Source organism: Xyrauchen texanus, chromosome 49 (assembly GCF_025860055.1).
Source record: "Xyrauchen texanus isolate HMW12.3.18 chromosome 49, RBS_HiC_50CHRs, whole genome shotgun sequence".
Taxonomy (NCBI): Eukaryota; Metazoa; Chordata; class Actinopteri; order Cypriniformes; family Catostomidae; genus Xyrauchen; species Xyrauchen texanus.
The window spans coordinates 3,021,867-3,038,560 of NC_068324.1; the positions used below are offsets into that span (position 1 = coordinate 3,021,867).

General features: G+C 38.5%; 1 protein-coding gene across 1 annotated transcript; it reads right to left on the minus strand.

The window, feature by feature from the left end:
- Positions 1 to 282: 282 nt before the first annotated feature.
- On the minus strand, positions 283 to 16,203 carry LOC127640447 (cAMP-dependent protein kinase type II-beta regulatory subunit). The gene is made up of 11 exons (XM_052123029.1): positions 15,627 to 16,203; positions 14,662 to 14,697; positions 9,628 to 9,680; positions 9,355 to 9,438; positions 6,180 to 6,286; positions 5,938 to 6,091; positions 4,657 to 4,758; positions 4,365 to 4,439; positions 4,164 to 4,232; positions 3,671 to 3,806; positions 283 to 2,269 (listed from the first exon to the last, which is right to left on the minus strand). The coding sequence occupies exons 1-11, from the start codon at positions 15,886 to 15,888 to the stop codon at positions 2,136 to 2,138; spliced, it is 1,212 nt and encodes a 403-aa protein (XP_051978989.1). The 5' UTR covers positions 15,889 to 16,203; the 3' UTR covers positions 283 to 2,135.
- Between the last annotated feature and the right edge of the window lie 491 nt (positions 16,204 to 16,694).

Sequence of the window (16,694 nt, forward strand, 5' to 3'; positions counted from 1 at the left end):
TAATATATTTTTAGAAATATTTGTAACCCAATTATACTTAAAAATAATTACCTTCATTAAAAGTCAGTAACTTTAATCTAATTACAAGATTACATTTAAATGTAACGTGTCACACTACTTTCAGTGCCTAAAAGTAACTAGATTACATTGTAATCAGATTACGCCCAACACTGGTCATAATAACATGCATGCTTTTTGTAAAGATGTTCTTATTAAGCAAAAATAAATCATTTATTACGTCATAAGTTATAAAGATATTTAAATACAAAATTGTTCTTTATTTGAATGGAAAGTCAAATATAACATACACTGACAGTATAATACTGGGCTCTCTTGCACCAAGAGACTGTAGACCTTTGATTCATTTTTCAGGATTTAAAAAGCATTAATAGCGACTTAAAGATCTTAATTAGGCGGCAGAAATTCACACAAAATTGAGCACTGGAAATGATAAGTGTGGTGTAATGTTGCATCGACACAGATACAGAAGATGGGCTCACTACAGGTCAGCTGCCAAGCAACGAACCTGTTGGGATCTATCTAAATGGGAAGAGTTGATGAAGTCATTTATATTAGAGGTAGAGAGTAATGAATAGTCTTCAGTAATGTTTTAGGAAAAAATGGAAATTACTAGTAAATGCAAGTGACTTGCTGTTGAAGCAAGAAACATCCAATCAACAAGGAGGACATACTTCTCAGACAATAACAGCGAGAGATAAATACATTGTCCAATAATCTCAGAAATAAAGAATTAAGTGGAATAAAAACAAAAAGGTAGAAAGACACTAAATTAAGATGAAGCAGACGTTTCTAGAAAACATATGTGAACATATTGTTTGTGCATGTCAAATATTTCTTAATTCAGTGTGAAATACTTCAGTTACACACAAACACAACCTCAATTTTGACAGATGCATCAATCAATGAGGATGTTAACAAAGTATATAAATGTGCTACACCATTCAAAAAAGTTAATACTCAATGTCTATGTTGTCTATATTCATAAGTAACAGTAAGAGCTTTTAAGACTGTGCAAAAACAAGGAATCGAAAACATTTAGAGCTGTGCATCCATAAATCAGGATTTTCATTTCACTGGCATCAAAGTGCAATAATATTCAAACTGCATTTCCATGTCTTTCATATATTTGATCCTGTGCATGTATATGTTCTTTTCTCATACCGTATTCCCAAGCAATTTGTTTTTCCGTGATTGGAAAGTATACTAACTTGTGACGTTTTCATCAAACTTGAGCATTAAAGTCAACGTGAAACACTGTTCGCGACCCATTTTACTTTCTATAATCTGACGCATTTCAGAGTGAAACCAGGTATTCAATGAGGAAAATATGTAGGGCGTGGCTTGATTTCGGGGAATTTGATTGGATCGTAAAAAGTGGGTTAGACTTAATAAATAATGATAATGATGAATCGTGCATGAAAGACAAGAAACGTTTATTAAGAAAGTAAACGGGTACAATTTTTACTTCAGTTTGACTTGGGGGAATGGTTCTAATTAGGTAAATGTAATTGTTTACGTTGTATTAGTTGTGATAGAAATGCAAATTATGAAGCAAGTGTCTAGCTCTTCCAAACTGCAGGTGCTAAATTAATTAATTCTTTGTTCGTCAAAAATGGTAGACATACGTTAAATTAATTGCATGTGACACTGAAAACACTGAAGACTGTGGAAATGCAGATAAGAACTCAAAAGTATATCTTTAAGAGGAAAATAACATTACTGTGTAGGAGCTGTATATGGCAATGAAACAATCTGGCAAATTGTATGTGTACATCACTTTAAAAGATGCAGTCATTGCCTCCTTAACATGTTAATGAAACATTAACCATGTAACCATTTTGTACTAAATTTCAAATATGTCCCCAAATTGATTAACCCGTGGAAAAAAAAACCCCTCACATATCCCAGATGCAAACGTTCATACATTTGGCTATTCACATCTAAAAATCATCATCTTTGACAAACCCCAGAGTTTCTTATCTGTGAATGCAAAAAAATAACTTCAAGCTTATGACCCATGTTAGCGCGATTTCTTCACCACAGGCCGCTACTTACCATTTTCTCATCATTTCATGTTTCATTTTTAGTTTGCGATGTTAAATGATGAACTGATTTCATGCATTCGGCTCCTCTATTGCCATTTGATTCCCGAAGAGTGTGATCAGCTGCTCTTCGTAATTCGCAATGTTCCGTTTCATGATGTCCATGCAGGGGCCTAATAACCTCTCAAACGCCTGCACGTCCATTACTGTAAAACACAACACAGTGACCGTAAAAGCCAAAACATATTCTGCGCAAGTGCTTGAGCTCAGATGTGACCATTTGGCCGCTGCATTGCCAATGCGCATTCCGTACATTCTTGTTTTACCATTTTGGGAACAAACTTCAGTACTCAAGGGGCGATAGAGTTACCTTCAAATGTCTGTGCTGTTAAACTGGATGTGTTATTCTGGTGTAGGATATTTGCGACTTTGTGGCAGGGTATATTTACAACTGTCACATTCATCACCTGGAGTGGTGGTGGCGTAGTGGGCTCAAGCACATAACTGTTAATCAGAAGGTTGCTGGTTCGATCCCAACAGCCACCACCATTGTGTCCTTGAGTAAGGCACTTATCTCCAGGTTGCTCCGGGGGGATTGTCCCTGTAATAAGTGCACTGTAAGTCGCTTTGGATAAAAGCATCTGCCAAATGCATAAATGTAAACGTAAATCACCAATAATATGTAAGAATTGTATAATGGCACGCTAAATGTAATGGGCAGATATAAATATACCCGCATTTATCACCAATAATATGTCAGAATTTTGGTAGTATGAATACTTACGGTGTGGATTAAACTGCCCACGTATCTTCACCAGTAATATGTTGGATTTTATATGTAAATAATTAGTTTAGGAATCTTGGCCGTGTTCGACCACCATTGTATGAAGGATAAATGACAAATTATCAGATTAGAAATAAAGAATAAAAATTCTCTCCCATTAAATATGTAATACAACAGGCTTGTTGTATCTGCTCACACTTTATATATGAGGAACTTGGCTCAAAAAGGGAATTATGATTAATTTGGGGAATATTGAAAGAATTAAAGAGTAAATCTGATCACTCGGCCATGCTGAGTTGATATGAAGCATCTGTTAACTCTTTAGAGAAATACTATTCTCATGGCCATTGAAAATAATATCACAAATATGTTGAAATTTTGTTCGAGCATGGAGTGCAGATCTTAAGAATCAACTGATGAGAGTATTTTATCAAAATATACCACAGTCAAATCCTCTTTGAATACAAACAAGACGTTATTGCTAATCTAAAACATCAAACTAAACTAACACACACAGACAAACATAAAAACAGGTTGGTGTGCTGTAACAGAAGGTGATTGGAAATGATCTGTAACAGAGAAAACTGAACTTTAAACACTGTTCTATAAACCATGCCATCGATACTAAATTTAGTATACCTCAATTTGCAATCGTGTTGCCCCCTTGAGTACTGAGGTTTGTTACTGCTACAATAACACAAGTATGCAAGGTAAGCATGTACAACCAGGTTGTATGTTGGTGAAGCTTGCGTCTGCGTACTTGCGTAGCAAATATTTCTGGCCTTATTTCACCTAAATTGCATTGATGGAAACGCAGCATTACCTAAGCATTTGACGTTGTCCACAGCATATGCAGATGCCGCTCGTGGTTTGTTGGTGACGAGAGCCAACTCTCCAAAATACTGCCCCCTAGAGCATGTGGCGATTTCCACTTCATCGTCTTCAGAATCATTTTTTGACTAAAGAGAGGTAAGGAGACCGGATCATCATGAAAGTGCATACAAATTTAATGGGTGTGGCTAGGACTGAAAGATTTAAAGGCATCGTTATTATTTACTACCCTCAAGTTGTTCCAAACACGTATGACTTAATTACTTCCATGGAGTATGGCCTGTTGGAGACTGACAGCCTTGGTCACATTTCACTTTCATCGTGTGGAAAAAAAGATGCAATGAAATTGAATGGTGACTGAGGCTGTTATCCTGTCTAACATTTCGGACTAGCAGGTTTGGAACAGCAAGAGGGGGTTTTGGGTGAACTTTTGTTTGACTTAACAGCCCTGAATTGTTGCAAAAAGTCTACTTTATTAAACTCACTTTGCTCCTCTTCATAGCAATCTTGACGTATCCTGACTCTACGATGTAGAAGCAATCAGCCAAATCACCCTGTGAACACAGGTTAGGTAATCATAGTTATTTAATTGGACTCATTATTTAATTGGACTGCCAAGAGAAAACATTTTTACACAAAATTTGATTAAAAAATGCACATTTTAATGCAAAGCGGTTCAAACTAACCTGAGCGATGATCTGTTCCCCACTGTTGTATGATTTGGTTGACAAAACATCAGCAACTTTCATCCTCTCTGAAACCTGTGACAAAATAGACACGAAAACGGCAAACTCTGACAAACTTGTATATTAAAATATTTTGTGTAGGGTATTGTCGGAAATTAAATGAATCGAGTCTTAACTTGTACAACAAACCTTAGATCATAAACATGATATAAGTCATGTCAAGGGACGAGGCAATAAACTACCACAAAATAAAGCAATAAAATGAACATACAACACATTTGTGAGTTCAAACCTCTAGTGACGTGAGCAGCGGAAGGGTCCCGATAAAAGCCTCGTACATTTTTCTTTTCTTTGCGTTGTTTTTTACGATGATCCTTCTGAACGTCAGTCGATCCTAATATTAGAAACATTTAAACAAAAACAAAAAAAGGGGGTTGTGATGTATGAGTGGGTTTACTAAGCTACACTGATCAGCCACAACATTAAAACCACTGACAGGTGAAGTGAATAACATTTATTATCTTGTTACAATGGCACCTGTCAAGCGGTGGGATATATTAGGAACAATTGAACAGTCCGTTCTTGTCCGTTCATGTGTTGGAAGCAGTAAAAATGGGCAAGCGGAAGGATCTGAGTGACTTTTGAAATGGGCCAAATTGTGATGGCTAAATGACCGGGTCAGAGCATCTCCAAAATGGCAGGTCTTGTGGGGCATTCCTGGTATGCAGTGGTTAGTACCTACCAAACGTGGTCCAAGGAAGGACAACCGGTGAACCGACGACAGGGTCATGGATGCCCAAAGCTTATTGATGGCACGTGCGGAGCGAAGGCTAGCCGACAGAAGAGCTACTGTAGCACAAATTGCTGCAATACTTAATGCTGGCCATGATAGAAAGGTGTCAGGACACTAGTGCATCACTGCGCATGGGGCTGCGTGGCCACAGACTGGTCAGAGTGCTCATGCTGACCCCTGTCCACCACTGAAAGTGCCTACAATGGGCACGTGAGTGTCAGAACTGGACCATGGATCAATGAAAGAAGGTGTCCTGGTCTGATGAATCACGTTTTATTTTAGATCATGTGGACGGCCGGGTGCATGTGTGTCATTTACCTGGGGAAGAGATGGCAGCAGGATGCAACATGGGAAGAAGGCAGGCCGGCAGAGACAGTGTGATGCTCTGGGCAACGTTCTGCTGGGAAACCTCCAGTCCTGGCATTCATGTGGATGTTACTTTGACACGTACCACCTACCTACAGATTGTTGTAGACCACGTACACCCCTTCGTGTGAACGGTATTCCATGATATTGCTTTACGTATTTAGCTTTGTTAACTTAGTTCAAGTTCACCTGTTTGTTCGCTTCATTGTCTGGGCAGATGTAAGTTGTAATATTACATTCATGTTGTGGATAAAGCTGATTAATGTCACACATACTGTATATAAAATGTGTTTGAATGAGGTAAATAACCAGTTAGTAAAGTTCATTGTACAGGTGTTGTACACACTTTCAGCTCACACAGCTCATGCATGAAATCCACCAGTGCACACTTCAAAGTTAGCTAACTTCACTTACTAGGCACCACAAGGCTCCAGATGAGGTAGCAATGATGGTGGCCGCCCTTGGGGTGTTGTACATGAGGGCGAGCTCTCCAAAACTCCCACGGTCATCATAAGATCCCACGGTCCGTGTGGTGCTGTCGGCCTTCAACAGAATCTCAAATGTTCCTCTACACGAAAAAACACAAGGAGATTTTGATGCTTGAAGTTTCAAACACCAGTATTCTGATGTAGAGACCGGCGCAGCGCTCTCCTCACCTCTCAATGACGTAAAAGTTGTCGCCATCGTCGTCTTGATCAATAATGTGCTCCCCCGTCACCACTATCTTCTCAAACATGGCATCCAACACTTGGGACATCTGTTCCTGTGGGATTGGAGAAAACTTCCCGGTGAAATGAACACTAGAGGTGCTACAACAACAACGACTTTTATTCACTTTCACACAAATCACGAGTAAAACTTAAGATTATCAGATTATTTTTGGCTCTGTTGCTTACACAATGCTATCTTATGACATGTAAACACTTTTACTTCAGTGCATGACTTATTTTAACATTTGCATTACATAACCAACTACATTACAAGCTTGTTCAAGTGTGATTAAATTGCGCAGTAGCTCAACTGATAGAGCGTTGCAGTCGCGATGCAAAGGGTTGGAGTCCCGAAGAGCATGCAGAAGCAAGTCCATACATGAGCCAAAAATGCTATAGAAACACCACAAAATTACGTGGTTGTGTTTTTCATCTCACATTTGCTTTTTCTGACACTATCGGTTAGGTTTAGGGTAGGGAGGTTGGTTTTGATTATTTAAAACTCTATATAGCATTAACCATAAAAACCTCATCTGTTTAGGAGAACATTTAGTGTCACACAGTGGACATTTCACCTCAAACCTGCAGTGATACGTGTAAGGAACCATGTAATGTCATTTTGCTAAATTGTCAACAAAGTCACATAATTTGTATGTGATTTGTGTACCATGGTAGATATGAGGGTAAATAAATGATGACAGAATTTAAATTTGTTCGGACGAACTATTCCTTTAATATTTTCTCACACGCTGTCACCACTCTCACTGACATTATAAATGCAGTTTTTCCCAATTGTTTACACGCTAAAATTGGAACCCTTGGAAAGCAACACAAATCACAATGCCAAGCTCGACTGTATTCAATTGGCAACACCCTCTTCTCACAGGTGTAAACACAAGTTGCTGAATTGTTCACTTAGTAATCAGAGCTTTAGCACTATAAAATACCACAGATGAGCTCTCCAGTTTTGGAGGGAAATGGAAGTCAATGGTGAAGCAAGACTAGACTAGAAGTGCAGGAGTAAGAGGAAGAAGAGGAGGACCAGGATGAGGAAGGACAGTTGTCTCAGATGAGATCAGGACCACATTGGTTGACCATGTGCTCAACCGTGGATTGAGTATGACCACATTGGTTGACCGTGTGCTCAACCGTGGATTGAGTATGACCACATTGGTTGACCGTGTGCTCAACCGTGGATTGAGTATGAGGGAGTCTGGGCAGAGAGTTCAGCCCAACCTGAGCCGCTACACGGTAGCATCTATCATCCGTACATTCAGAAATGAGAACCGGTATGTTACCTACCATCTACATCTACATCTACACTATGCTCTTTATGTATGTATGTATGTATGCATGTATAGTACAGCACTATGAATAAGTAAGTACTATACTGTGAATTTACTGTCATATCAGCACTGTATAGACACATTTCAGTACTGTATTCCTGTGTATTGTGCCTCACCATATTGACTGCTCTGGGTCAATTTCACATTTTGTCTTGTTGTCTGTTTCAGAGAGACTTGGAGCTGGATGCCGCTGCAATTCAGCATGTTTATATTTACATTGATGAGGCTTCAACCTAGCTAAAAGAAGGGGACGGGGACGTTACGTTATTGACAATCATGCCATTGTGAATGTCCCTGGAGAGCGTGGAGGGGATACCACCATGTGCGCAGCCGTTAGCCAGCAAGGCATCCTCCATCACCATGCCAACCTGGGTCCCTGCAACCCCACCCTTCTCGTCACATTCCTGGACTCACTACATGGCATCCTCATTCCTGCCGAGCCAACGGGTGGACCAGAGCAGCCCAGGTATTTTGTCATCTGGGACAACGTGAGTTTTTCTCTCTGCTCTGATCCACAACCGGTTCATCGACCACCTACAATTTATTGTTTCTAAACCCAATTGAGGTTTTTTTCGGCATGGCGATGGAAGGTGTGTGACCGCCATCCCCTTGCACGCATGCCTCTTCTACAGGCAATGGAGGAGACATGTGGTGAAGATGATATGGGGGCTTTTGGCGGCTGGATCTGTCACTCCAGAAGATTCTTTCCCTGCTGTTAAACCAAGGAGAACATAGCTTGTGATGTAGATGAGGTGCTGTGGCCACACCAAAATAGGAGGCAGGATGCAGCCTAATATCTTTTTCTTTCGGGCTAATCAGCCGAGGAGAGGGTTAAAGATGAGCCACATGCAGCTGCCGTGTGTGTTTATGTTTGTGGCTTTTTGTTTAAGTTTCATTAAATATCACTTTGATGGTTCGTCCGGTTCCCGCCTCCTCCTTTCCTATTTCAACCTTAGCAAATTAACTAACCATCATTTACTCACCCTCATGTCATTCCAGATGTGCATGACTTTCTTTCTTCTGCTGAACCCAAATGAAGATTTTTAGAAGAATATTTCAGCTCTCAATACAATTCAAGTGAATGGTGACCAGAACGGACATAAAGGAAACATATAACTAATCCGTATGACTTCAGTGGTTTAATCCATGTCTTCTGAAGAAATATGATTAGTGTGAATGAGAAAAAGATAAATATTTAAGCCCTTTATTACGGAATCTACACTTTCACTTACACATTCAGCCACCTACTGGTCAAAGGTGGAGATTTATTGTAAAAAGGACTTAAATATTGATCGATGTTTCTCAGCCTCACCTATCATATCGCTTCAGAAGACATGGATTAAACCACTGGAATCGTATTGATTACTTTTATGCTGCCTTTTATGTCCTTTTTGCACCTTTTGAGTTCTGGTCACCATTCACTTGCATTGTATGGACCTACAGAGCTGAGATATTCTTCTAAAAATCTTCATTTGTGTTCTGCAGAAGAAAGAAAGTCATACACATCTGGGATGGCATGAGTGTGAGTAAATGGTGAGAGAATTTAAATTTTTGGGTGCACTGTCCCTTTAACACTTTTGGGAAATTCAGTGGTTGTTTGAGAACAAATAAGCCAAAACGTGGCGTTCAAATGAAGAAAATGGCCTATTATTACCTCATAAAATCATGAGAATGTTCTAAGAACGTTGGCTAACGTTCTCAAAGTTCTGAACAAACGTTCTTGCAGTAACGTTAATTCAACGTTCTTTCAAAGTTTTCTGTTTTAATCATCTTACCTGGTCCAGGTTTTTGAACAGTATGATGTCTTTGCATGCTTCCTGTAGTCTTTGCCTCTGCTCGTCTGTTTTGGGTTCAGTGACCTGAGTGCACAGCAAAACATTGTGCGATACTGAGCCGCTAATCCCACAAAATGTATAAATAAGTAAAAACATTTTCGGTCATTACTACATTTCCAGTGCACAAACAGGATTTTTGACAGTTGTTGGGCAGTACATTCATTGTGTGCTAACTGTTGGACAGTTATTGTCACGTTTTGCGAGGGCACTCACCCTCGGTTCCCTCTCCTCTTCATCCTCATCAGGGTTATACGCCTCTGCACATACTGTCCAGAGAAGAGAGGAATGAATTGGTCAGTTGGAAACGGGATTAGAGTTAGTGTGCGAAAAAGAGACCAACCTGAATTAACATTACAAACAAATCTGAATTATATTAAATGAAATGGGTCATGACATAATACAATAACACAATACAATTTCCCTTGATCTTTTCACATGTAAGAGTTCATTGTAGAATAAAAACAAATGGCAAGTTTCAGAACTCAAAACTTCCTCCTTTCTTTAAAACAATCTGCAAAAATATCTTGTTTGTATTTCCCCTACTTTGATGAAAACATCAGCACATGACTGCCTCTACAGCAAGACACCGACGCCTACTTTTACATCATTGCACCTGTGGCCCCGCCCACTGACGTTCATTCAGAAAGGTGAAGAGGGGAGAACAAGACTGATTGGAGAAATATTCCTGCACATCAAAGGACACTTTCTTGTGCCCATCTGGGATATGTTTTAACGTTTATCTACAGAAACATGCAATAGACGTACTGCTTTGACCGTCATCATGCATCTCGTGCCACTTTAAAAATCACCCATATGCACTCTTTTTAATTGTTGGTCTATGTAAACATGAACCAAATGGACATCTTTGATACTCATGCATTTCCAGTGATGTGCGCTACGTTTTAAGAGCAGTACAAGCTCAGCTTTTAAAATGCGTCTGTTCTGTGACTCCAGCCAGGTCTCCTAAGCAACCAAATTGGCCCGGTTGCTAGGGAGGGTAGAGTCACATGGGGTAACCTCCTTGTGGTCGCTATAAGGTGTTCTCGGTGGGGCACGTGGTGAGTTGTTCGTGGATTCCGCGGAGAATAGCGTGAAGTCTCCACATGCGCTACGTCTCCGCGGTAACACACTCAACAAGCCATGTGATAAGATGCGCAGATTGACGGTCTCAGACGTGGAGGCAGCTGGGATTCGTCCTCCGGCACCCGGATTGATGCGAGTCATTACGCCATCACGAGGACTTAGAGCGCATTGGGAATTGGACATTTCAAATTGGGGGAGAAAACACGGGAAAATCTAAAAAAATCTGTTCTGCTCCATTCCATTGCTGCTGCTGAAAGAACCGCATCTCGTCCAGACCCTGAAATTTGGTTTTATATTGTTGTAGAGCTGGATCATTCTCTTCCGAATGAGTTTCAAATTTGGCTGAATTTGAGGGGCAGCACAATGTTTGCCAATCTTAAAAGTGCCATTTACATTGAAGTTTAGGAGGCCAAAACTGAACATTACAGACACAGGGCCAGATAGTTTTGTTGCAAAAAACACTTTGTACAAAAAAATTGTTAATGTGATCAAACTGCTGTTCTGCTGTTATGGTAACAGAGAGACATAAGCGTATTAGTTGCTTTCTTCTCCCACATGTCCTCATTATTCCTACTATAAATACCAACACTGAGATGACACGAGCAGCAACTCTACTGTCTAGAATGGATCAATACTCCTCTTACAAACATGCAAGTGTTTAGTTCCAAGGTCAGGAACTCTACAAGAGCAGTCTTGGCAGATCTAGATCTGGCTGAACGCACCTCCAAGGTTCTAGATGTAAATGCTGATCAACATTTCCCAATTTCTGGTGCCTAATTTTACCCATTGAGTTCTTAATTTAGCTCTTAATTTGAGAATTGAGTTTGTTTGAGCCCATACGGTGCATTTAAAGTCAACTTCAAATTTAAATTAACTCTGTTTACTATTTTATTTCGGAAAATGGGTTGTGATTTTTAACATTAACTGATAAACTTTTAAAAACATACCATGAGCTCCAAGGTTGTTCATCGATGCTATATGCTTCTGTTGAAGCCATCAATCCATGTTATTTTTAAAAATAATGTTTAATAGCAGAATTCTTGGTGAAGAACTACATTACCCATGACACTAAGCGAGAAAATCCACCAATCAGAAGATTGTGGCAATCAAAGCACGGCAAAAGTGCTCTGCACCGACGACCCACTCCCATGATGCACTGTCTGTGAATGATGCAATCGATCTTCTGACACTCTTAAACTACTTTATACTTTGCTATAAACTTAAAAAACATGTATATTGTTTCTATACTTATCTACTACTTTAAATCAATACTTTTATATTTTTATTATATGTTTTATTTGATAACGTCATTCGCAATGCTTCACAGGATTGTAGTTCATTCATTAAAAACGTTAAGTACACATTTTTGTACCGTTTTGTCTGATTTTTAAATATGTTTAGCATCAAAGCTAAGTTTGTAGTGTTGTGATTTACCTCGAAGCTGGTTGGTTTATTATTTAATGTACATTTGTACCATTATAATATGTATTATATTACCCTGGAATTACTTTTAAATAACAAGTGACCACCGCTGCGAGTTGAGTTTTCTTAAACAGCTGTGGAGGAAGTGACAGAAAATGTGGCTTATTTCTCTCTTCTGATTGCTGTAATCCACTGCTCTCTATTTTTTCGTCTTTTGGAAAGCTGTGGAAGCATAATAGTAGATTTTTTTCTTTTGCTGTTGGAGCAAACGGATAAGCAGAAATTTTAGGGCATTCCATCCATCCATCCATCCATCCATCCATCCATCCCTCCCAAATGCTGGCACCAAAGCGATTAGCACATTAAAATCCTTCCACTTGTGGTTTCTAATGTTCCATGAAGGTTTGAACTTCACACTTTCTAAAACACTTTTGCATGGCTTCCGGCAAACAAAGCTAATCGTCCATTAGTCAATTAAACTATTAGCTCTCTCAGGTGCTCCATGAGAGCAGTAAAGAAGTAAATTATATGTTAACAAGACAAAAGACCCTCTGACCACAAATTCAGAGTCATTAACTAGAGTTAGATGTTTTATAACTTGTATATCCTCAGCAAACTGGCCTCAATGATTTTCTTTCTTGAGCTCTCTAAATCCTTGAGTGAAGGTTAGCAATAATGGAAAACAACCCAAATCACTATGATTCACAAGAAAAGTGATTTATGGAAGCTGGATCTTGCCCCTGAATAAAAAAAGCAAGAAAATTATTTTTATCTCACAATTATATCTCACAACTTTATTTTTCTTGAAATTGAGATTATATAAAAATTGTGAGTTAATATCTCACAATTGTGACTAAGAATTGCAAGATTATATCGCACTTGTTACTACATATCTCACAATTGTGACTTTATATCAGAATTATGAGTTAATATCTCACAATTGTGACTTTATATCAGAATTATGAGTTAATATCTCACAATTGTGACTTTATATCAGAATTATGAGTTAATATCTCACACTTGTGACTTTATATCAGAATTATGAGTTAATATCTCACACTTGTGACTTTATATCAGAATTATGAGTTAATATCTCACACTTGTGACTTTATATCAGAATTATGAGTTAATATCTCACACTTGTGACTTTATATCAGAATTATGAGTTAATATCTCACACTTGTGACTTTATATCAGAATTATGAGTTAATATCTCACACTTGTGACTTTATATCAGAATTATGAGTTAATATCTCACACTTGTGACTTTATATCAGAATTATGAGTTAATATCTCACACTTGTGACTTTATATCAGAATTATGAGTTAATATCTCACACTTGTGACTTTATATCAGAATTATGAGTTAATATCTCACACTTGTGACTTTATATCAGAATGATGAGTTAATATCTCACACTTGTGACTTTATATCAGAATTATGAGTTAATATCTCACACTTGTGACTATATCAGAATTATGAGTTAATATCTCACACTTGTGACTATATCAGAATTATGAGTTAATATCTCACACTTGTGACTTTATATCAGAATTATGAGTTAATATCTCACACTTGTGACTATATCAGAATTATGAGTTAATATCTCACACTTGTGACTATATCAGAATTATGAGTTAATATCTCACACTTGTGACTTTATATCAGAATTATGAGTTAATATCTCACACTTGTGACTATATTAGAATTATGAGTTAATATCTCACACTTGTGACTTTATATCAGAATTATGAGTTAATATCTCACACTTGTGACTATATCAGAATTATGAGTTAATATCTCACACTTGTGACTTTATATCAGAATTATGAGTTAATATCTCACACTTGTGACTTTATATCAGAATTATGAGTTAATATCTCACACTTGTGACTATATCAGAATTATGAGTTCATATCTCACACTTGTGACTTTATATCAGAATTATGAGTTAATATCTCACACTTGTGACTATATCAGAATTATGAGTTAATATCTCACACTTGTGACTTTATATCAGAATTATGAGTTAATATCTCACACTTGTGACTTTATATCAGAATTATGAGTTAATATCTCACACTTGTGACTATATCAGAATTATGAGTTACTATCTCACAATTGTGACTTTCTTGAAATCGCAACTTTCAAAATTGCGAGTTTATATCGTACTTGTAACTTCATGTCTTGCAACTGTGGCTTTTTATCTTACAATTGTGACTTTCTTGAAATTGCGACATTATCTCACAATTGTGACTTTACATTTCACAATTACATGTTTAAATCACGCAAGAGCAACTTTATTCCACAATGGCCAGTTATAAAGTTGCAACTACGATTGTGAGTTATAAAGTTTAGTTTTTATTCCTTTGCAGGATTCAAAGCACCTTACTGATTTGACGGTGTTTAAAAATGGTGAAAAACTAAAAAATACAGTGACCTGTCAAGGCACCCAAAATATATTGTCCCATTTGTCTTCATACACATTTCAACCTAAAAACTTGATGTTCAAGTAATATAAGGCCATGGACATATGCTTGAACTACCCATGTGCAGGTTGCAGTTCAATCCTCCAAAACGTGTCACAGTCAAAAGAGAATTTGCATCCTTTTGATGATGTTGTTGTTACCAAAGAGGTGATTATGAATATAGATGAAACCGAAATAGTATTTTTACAGTCCTGTTCCTGATACTTCATATATTTTAGAGTCATATTCTCAACCAGAAATTGACAAACTTACCAGAAGCTCTCCGGACAAATCTGTTGATGATTGGAGCTGTAGAGAGAGAAAACAAAATGACAAATAAAAGCCTGTTTAAATTAGTGGTTTACTCATGAAAGATTACATTAATATTGGATATGGATGAATTGTAAATATTAATGGCCCTAGATGGATCATATGAACCCAGGATACAGCTTTCAGCCTGACCAAAATCAAAATCTTTGCTAACCAAAGTCCTTGAGTGCATCATAATTGATGCATCTGTTCAAATGACATGCATCATTCATTGTGGAAATAAAACGCATTTACCTCTGAAAATAATACACTCCCATTCAAAAGGATGCATTCATATGCAAGGGTCTTTATGCAGTATGCACTACACACATGATCACCAATGTGGTCTTTATTCAAATGAAAAACATTATTTATTATAACAGAATCATCCTGACTACATTAGGTTACACCAAATGAACGTAACGTTTAGAGTTAGGCCAGGTAGAAATGGCTCCTTAAGATAACAACTGCACATTTTCATGCCACAGAGCCTCATTGTAGTGACTATACCAGAGCTTATAAACAAAATTCCATTAGAAAAACACCATTTCTATATGCGCATGGAAGTATATAAAAGATTCAGACAATAAAATAGGAAAGTGCATTTTTAATGTATCATTTAAAAGGCCTGCTCTTTGTTCCAGGCCCTTTGCAGTGACATACCCACTCATTTTTGGAGAAAGAAAAAGCATTTAGGGAGATGTGCGCTCATGCATTACAACTGAGCAACCTACATTTGTCTGATTCATATCAATGGTTGCCGTTATGGGACATATTATTGTGCATGCTATGACACGTCTAGCCAATGCAAGATGCTTATATTCTATGGCGATCGAAAAGCACTGATGTAGCGGACGCAGCATCATTTTGTATCCATGGCAATGATGCTTGGATGAATGAAGGTAAAATGCATGCACTAAATGAATTACCTACGAATTCTTCATCATCGTCGTCTTCCTCTCCGTTCTCAGAGTCGATCTGCATGGCCTCCTCGATGAAGTTGACGGCTTTGCCCGTTCGCCCGGCCGAATTGTGCTCATTGCCGAACGCGCCACCGCGGGTCTCGTTCTCCTTGAGCCGGGTGAAGTACTGCAGGGCGAACTCCAGCAGATCCCCGGGCTGATTCCTCAGGACCTCCACGGTAAAGCTCTGCAAAAGCTCCGTCAAGCCCTCTGGGATTTCTATACTCATTCCTGACGATCGGCGCTCCCGTGAAATGTGCGCAAAATTCGGCCCGATCTTGCGCGTGAAAAAGAATTCAAATCAAACGGGTCCGCTCTTTCGCCGCGTCTGCTGAGAATAATAATTACGCGTTAGAGAGAACGCGACGGATTCGCTATTCCACCATCCGCACGTATATTTCCACGCGTGTCCGATCGCGTCCTCTAATTTGCAGGCGTAAAAATGGCAAGAGCTGGCATCTTTTATTCTCCCCCGCTACTGGCTACATGCAAGGCGGGCATGTGATCCGGGAAACCATGGCAACCAGCATCCCGGGATTTGCGCAGGAGGAACGCTGCCGCAGTTCACAGGAGCATCAGCGCGGACGCGACGCGACAAACTAGAACGCTCGCGATATAATTAAGCTGTGCACAATCGGGCACCGAGATGAGGACAGCTCTTACCATGTAAATACCGCATGTGAGTATGACAGAAATGTTCCAAGTTCAGTACAAGTTATATTCAATCGACAATAAATAAATAAATAAATAAATAAAAAACATTTACAATGGAAGTGAATGTGGCCAGTCAAATGTTTATATACACTGTTTCAAATGTAAGCAAAATAAGATTTAAACATTTTACGTTTTAGCAGTGGGGTAGCCAAGGATGGGCTGGGGTGAGCCTGCGCCCACCCGAATTAGACCCAGGCCCACCCAGAACATTAGAGAGTATTCTTTGACTTCATATATATATATTGATACAATTCTGATTTCTGAAAGCTTTTTGAATGCGCCTTTTCTTTGTTGTTAAGAAAAATTTTGTTAAACAAAATT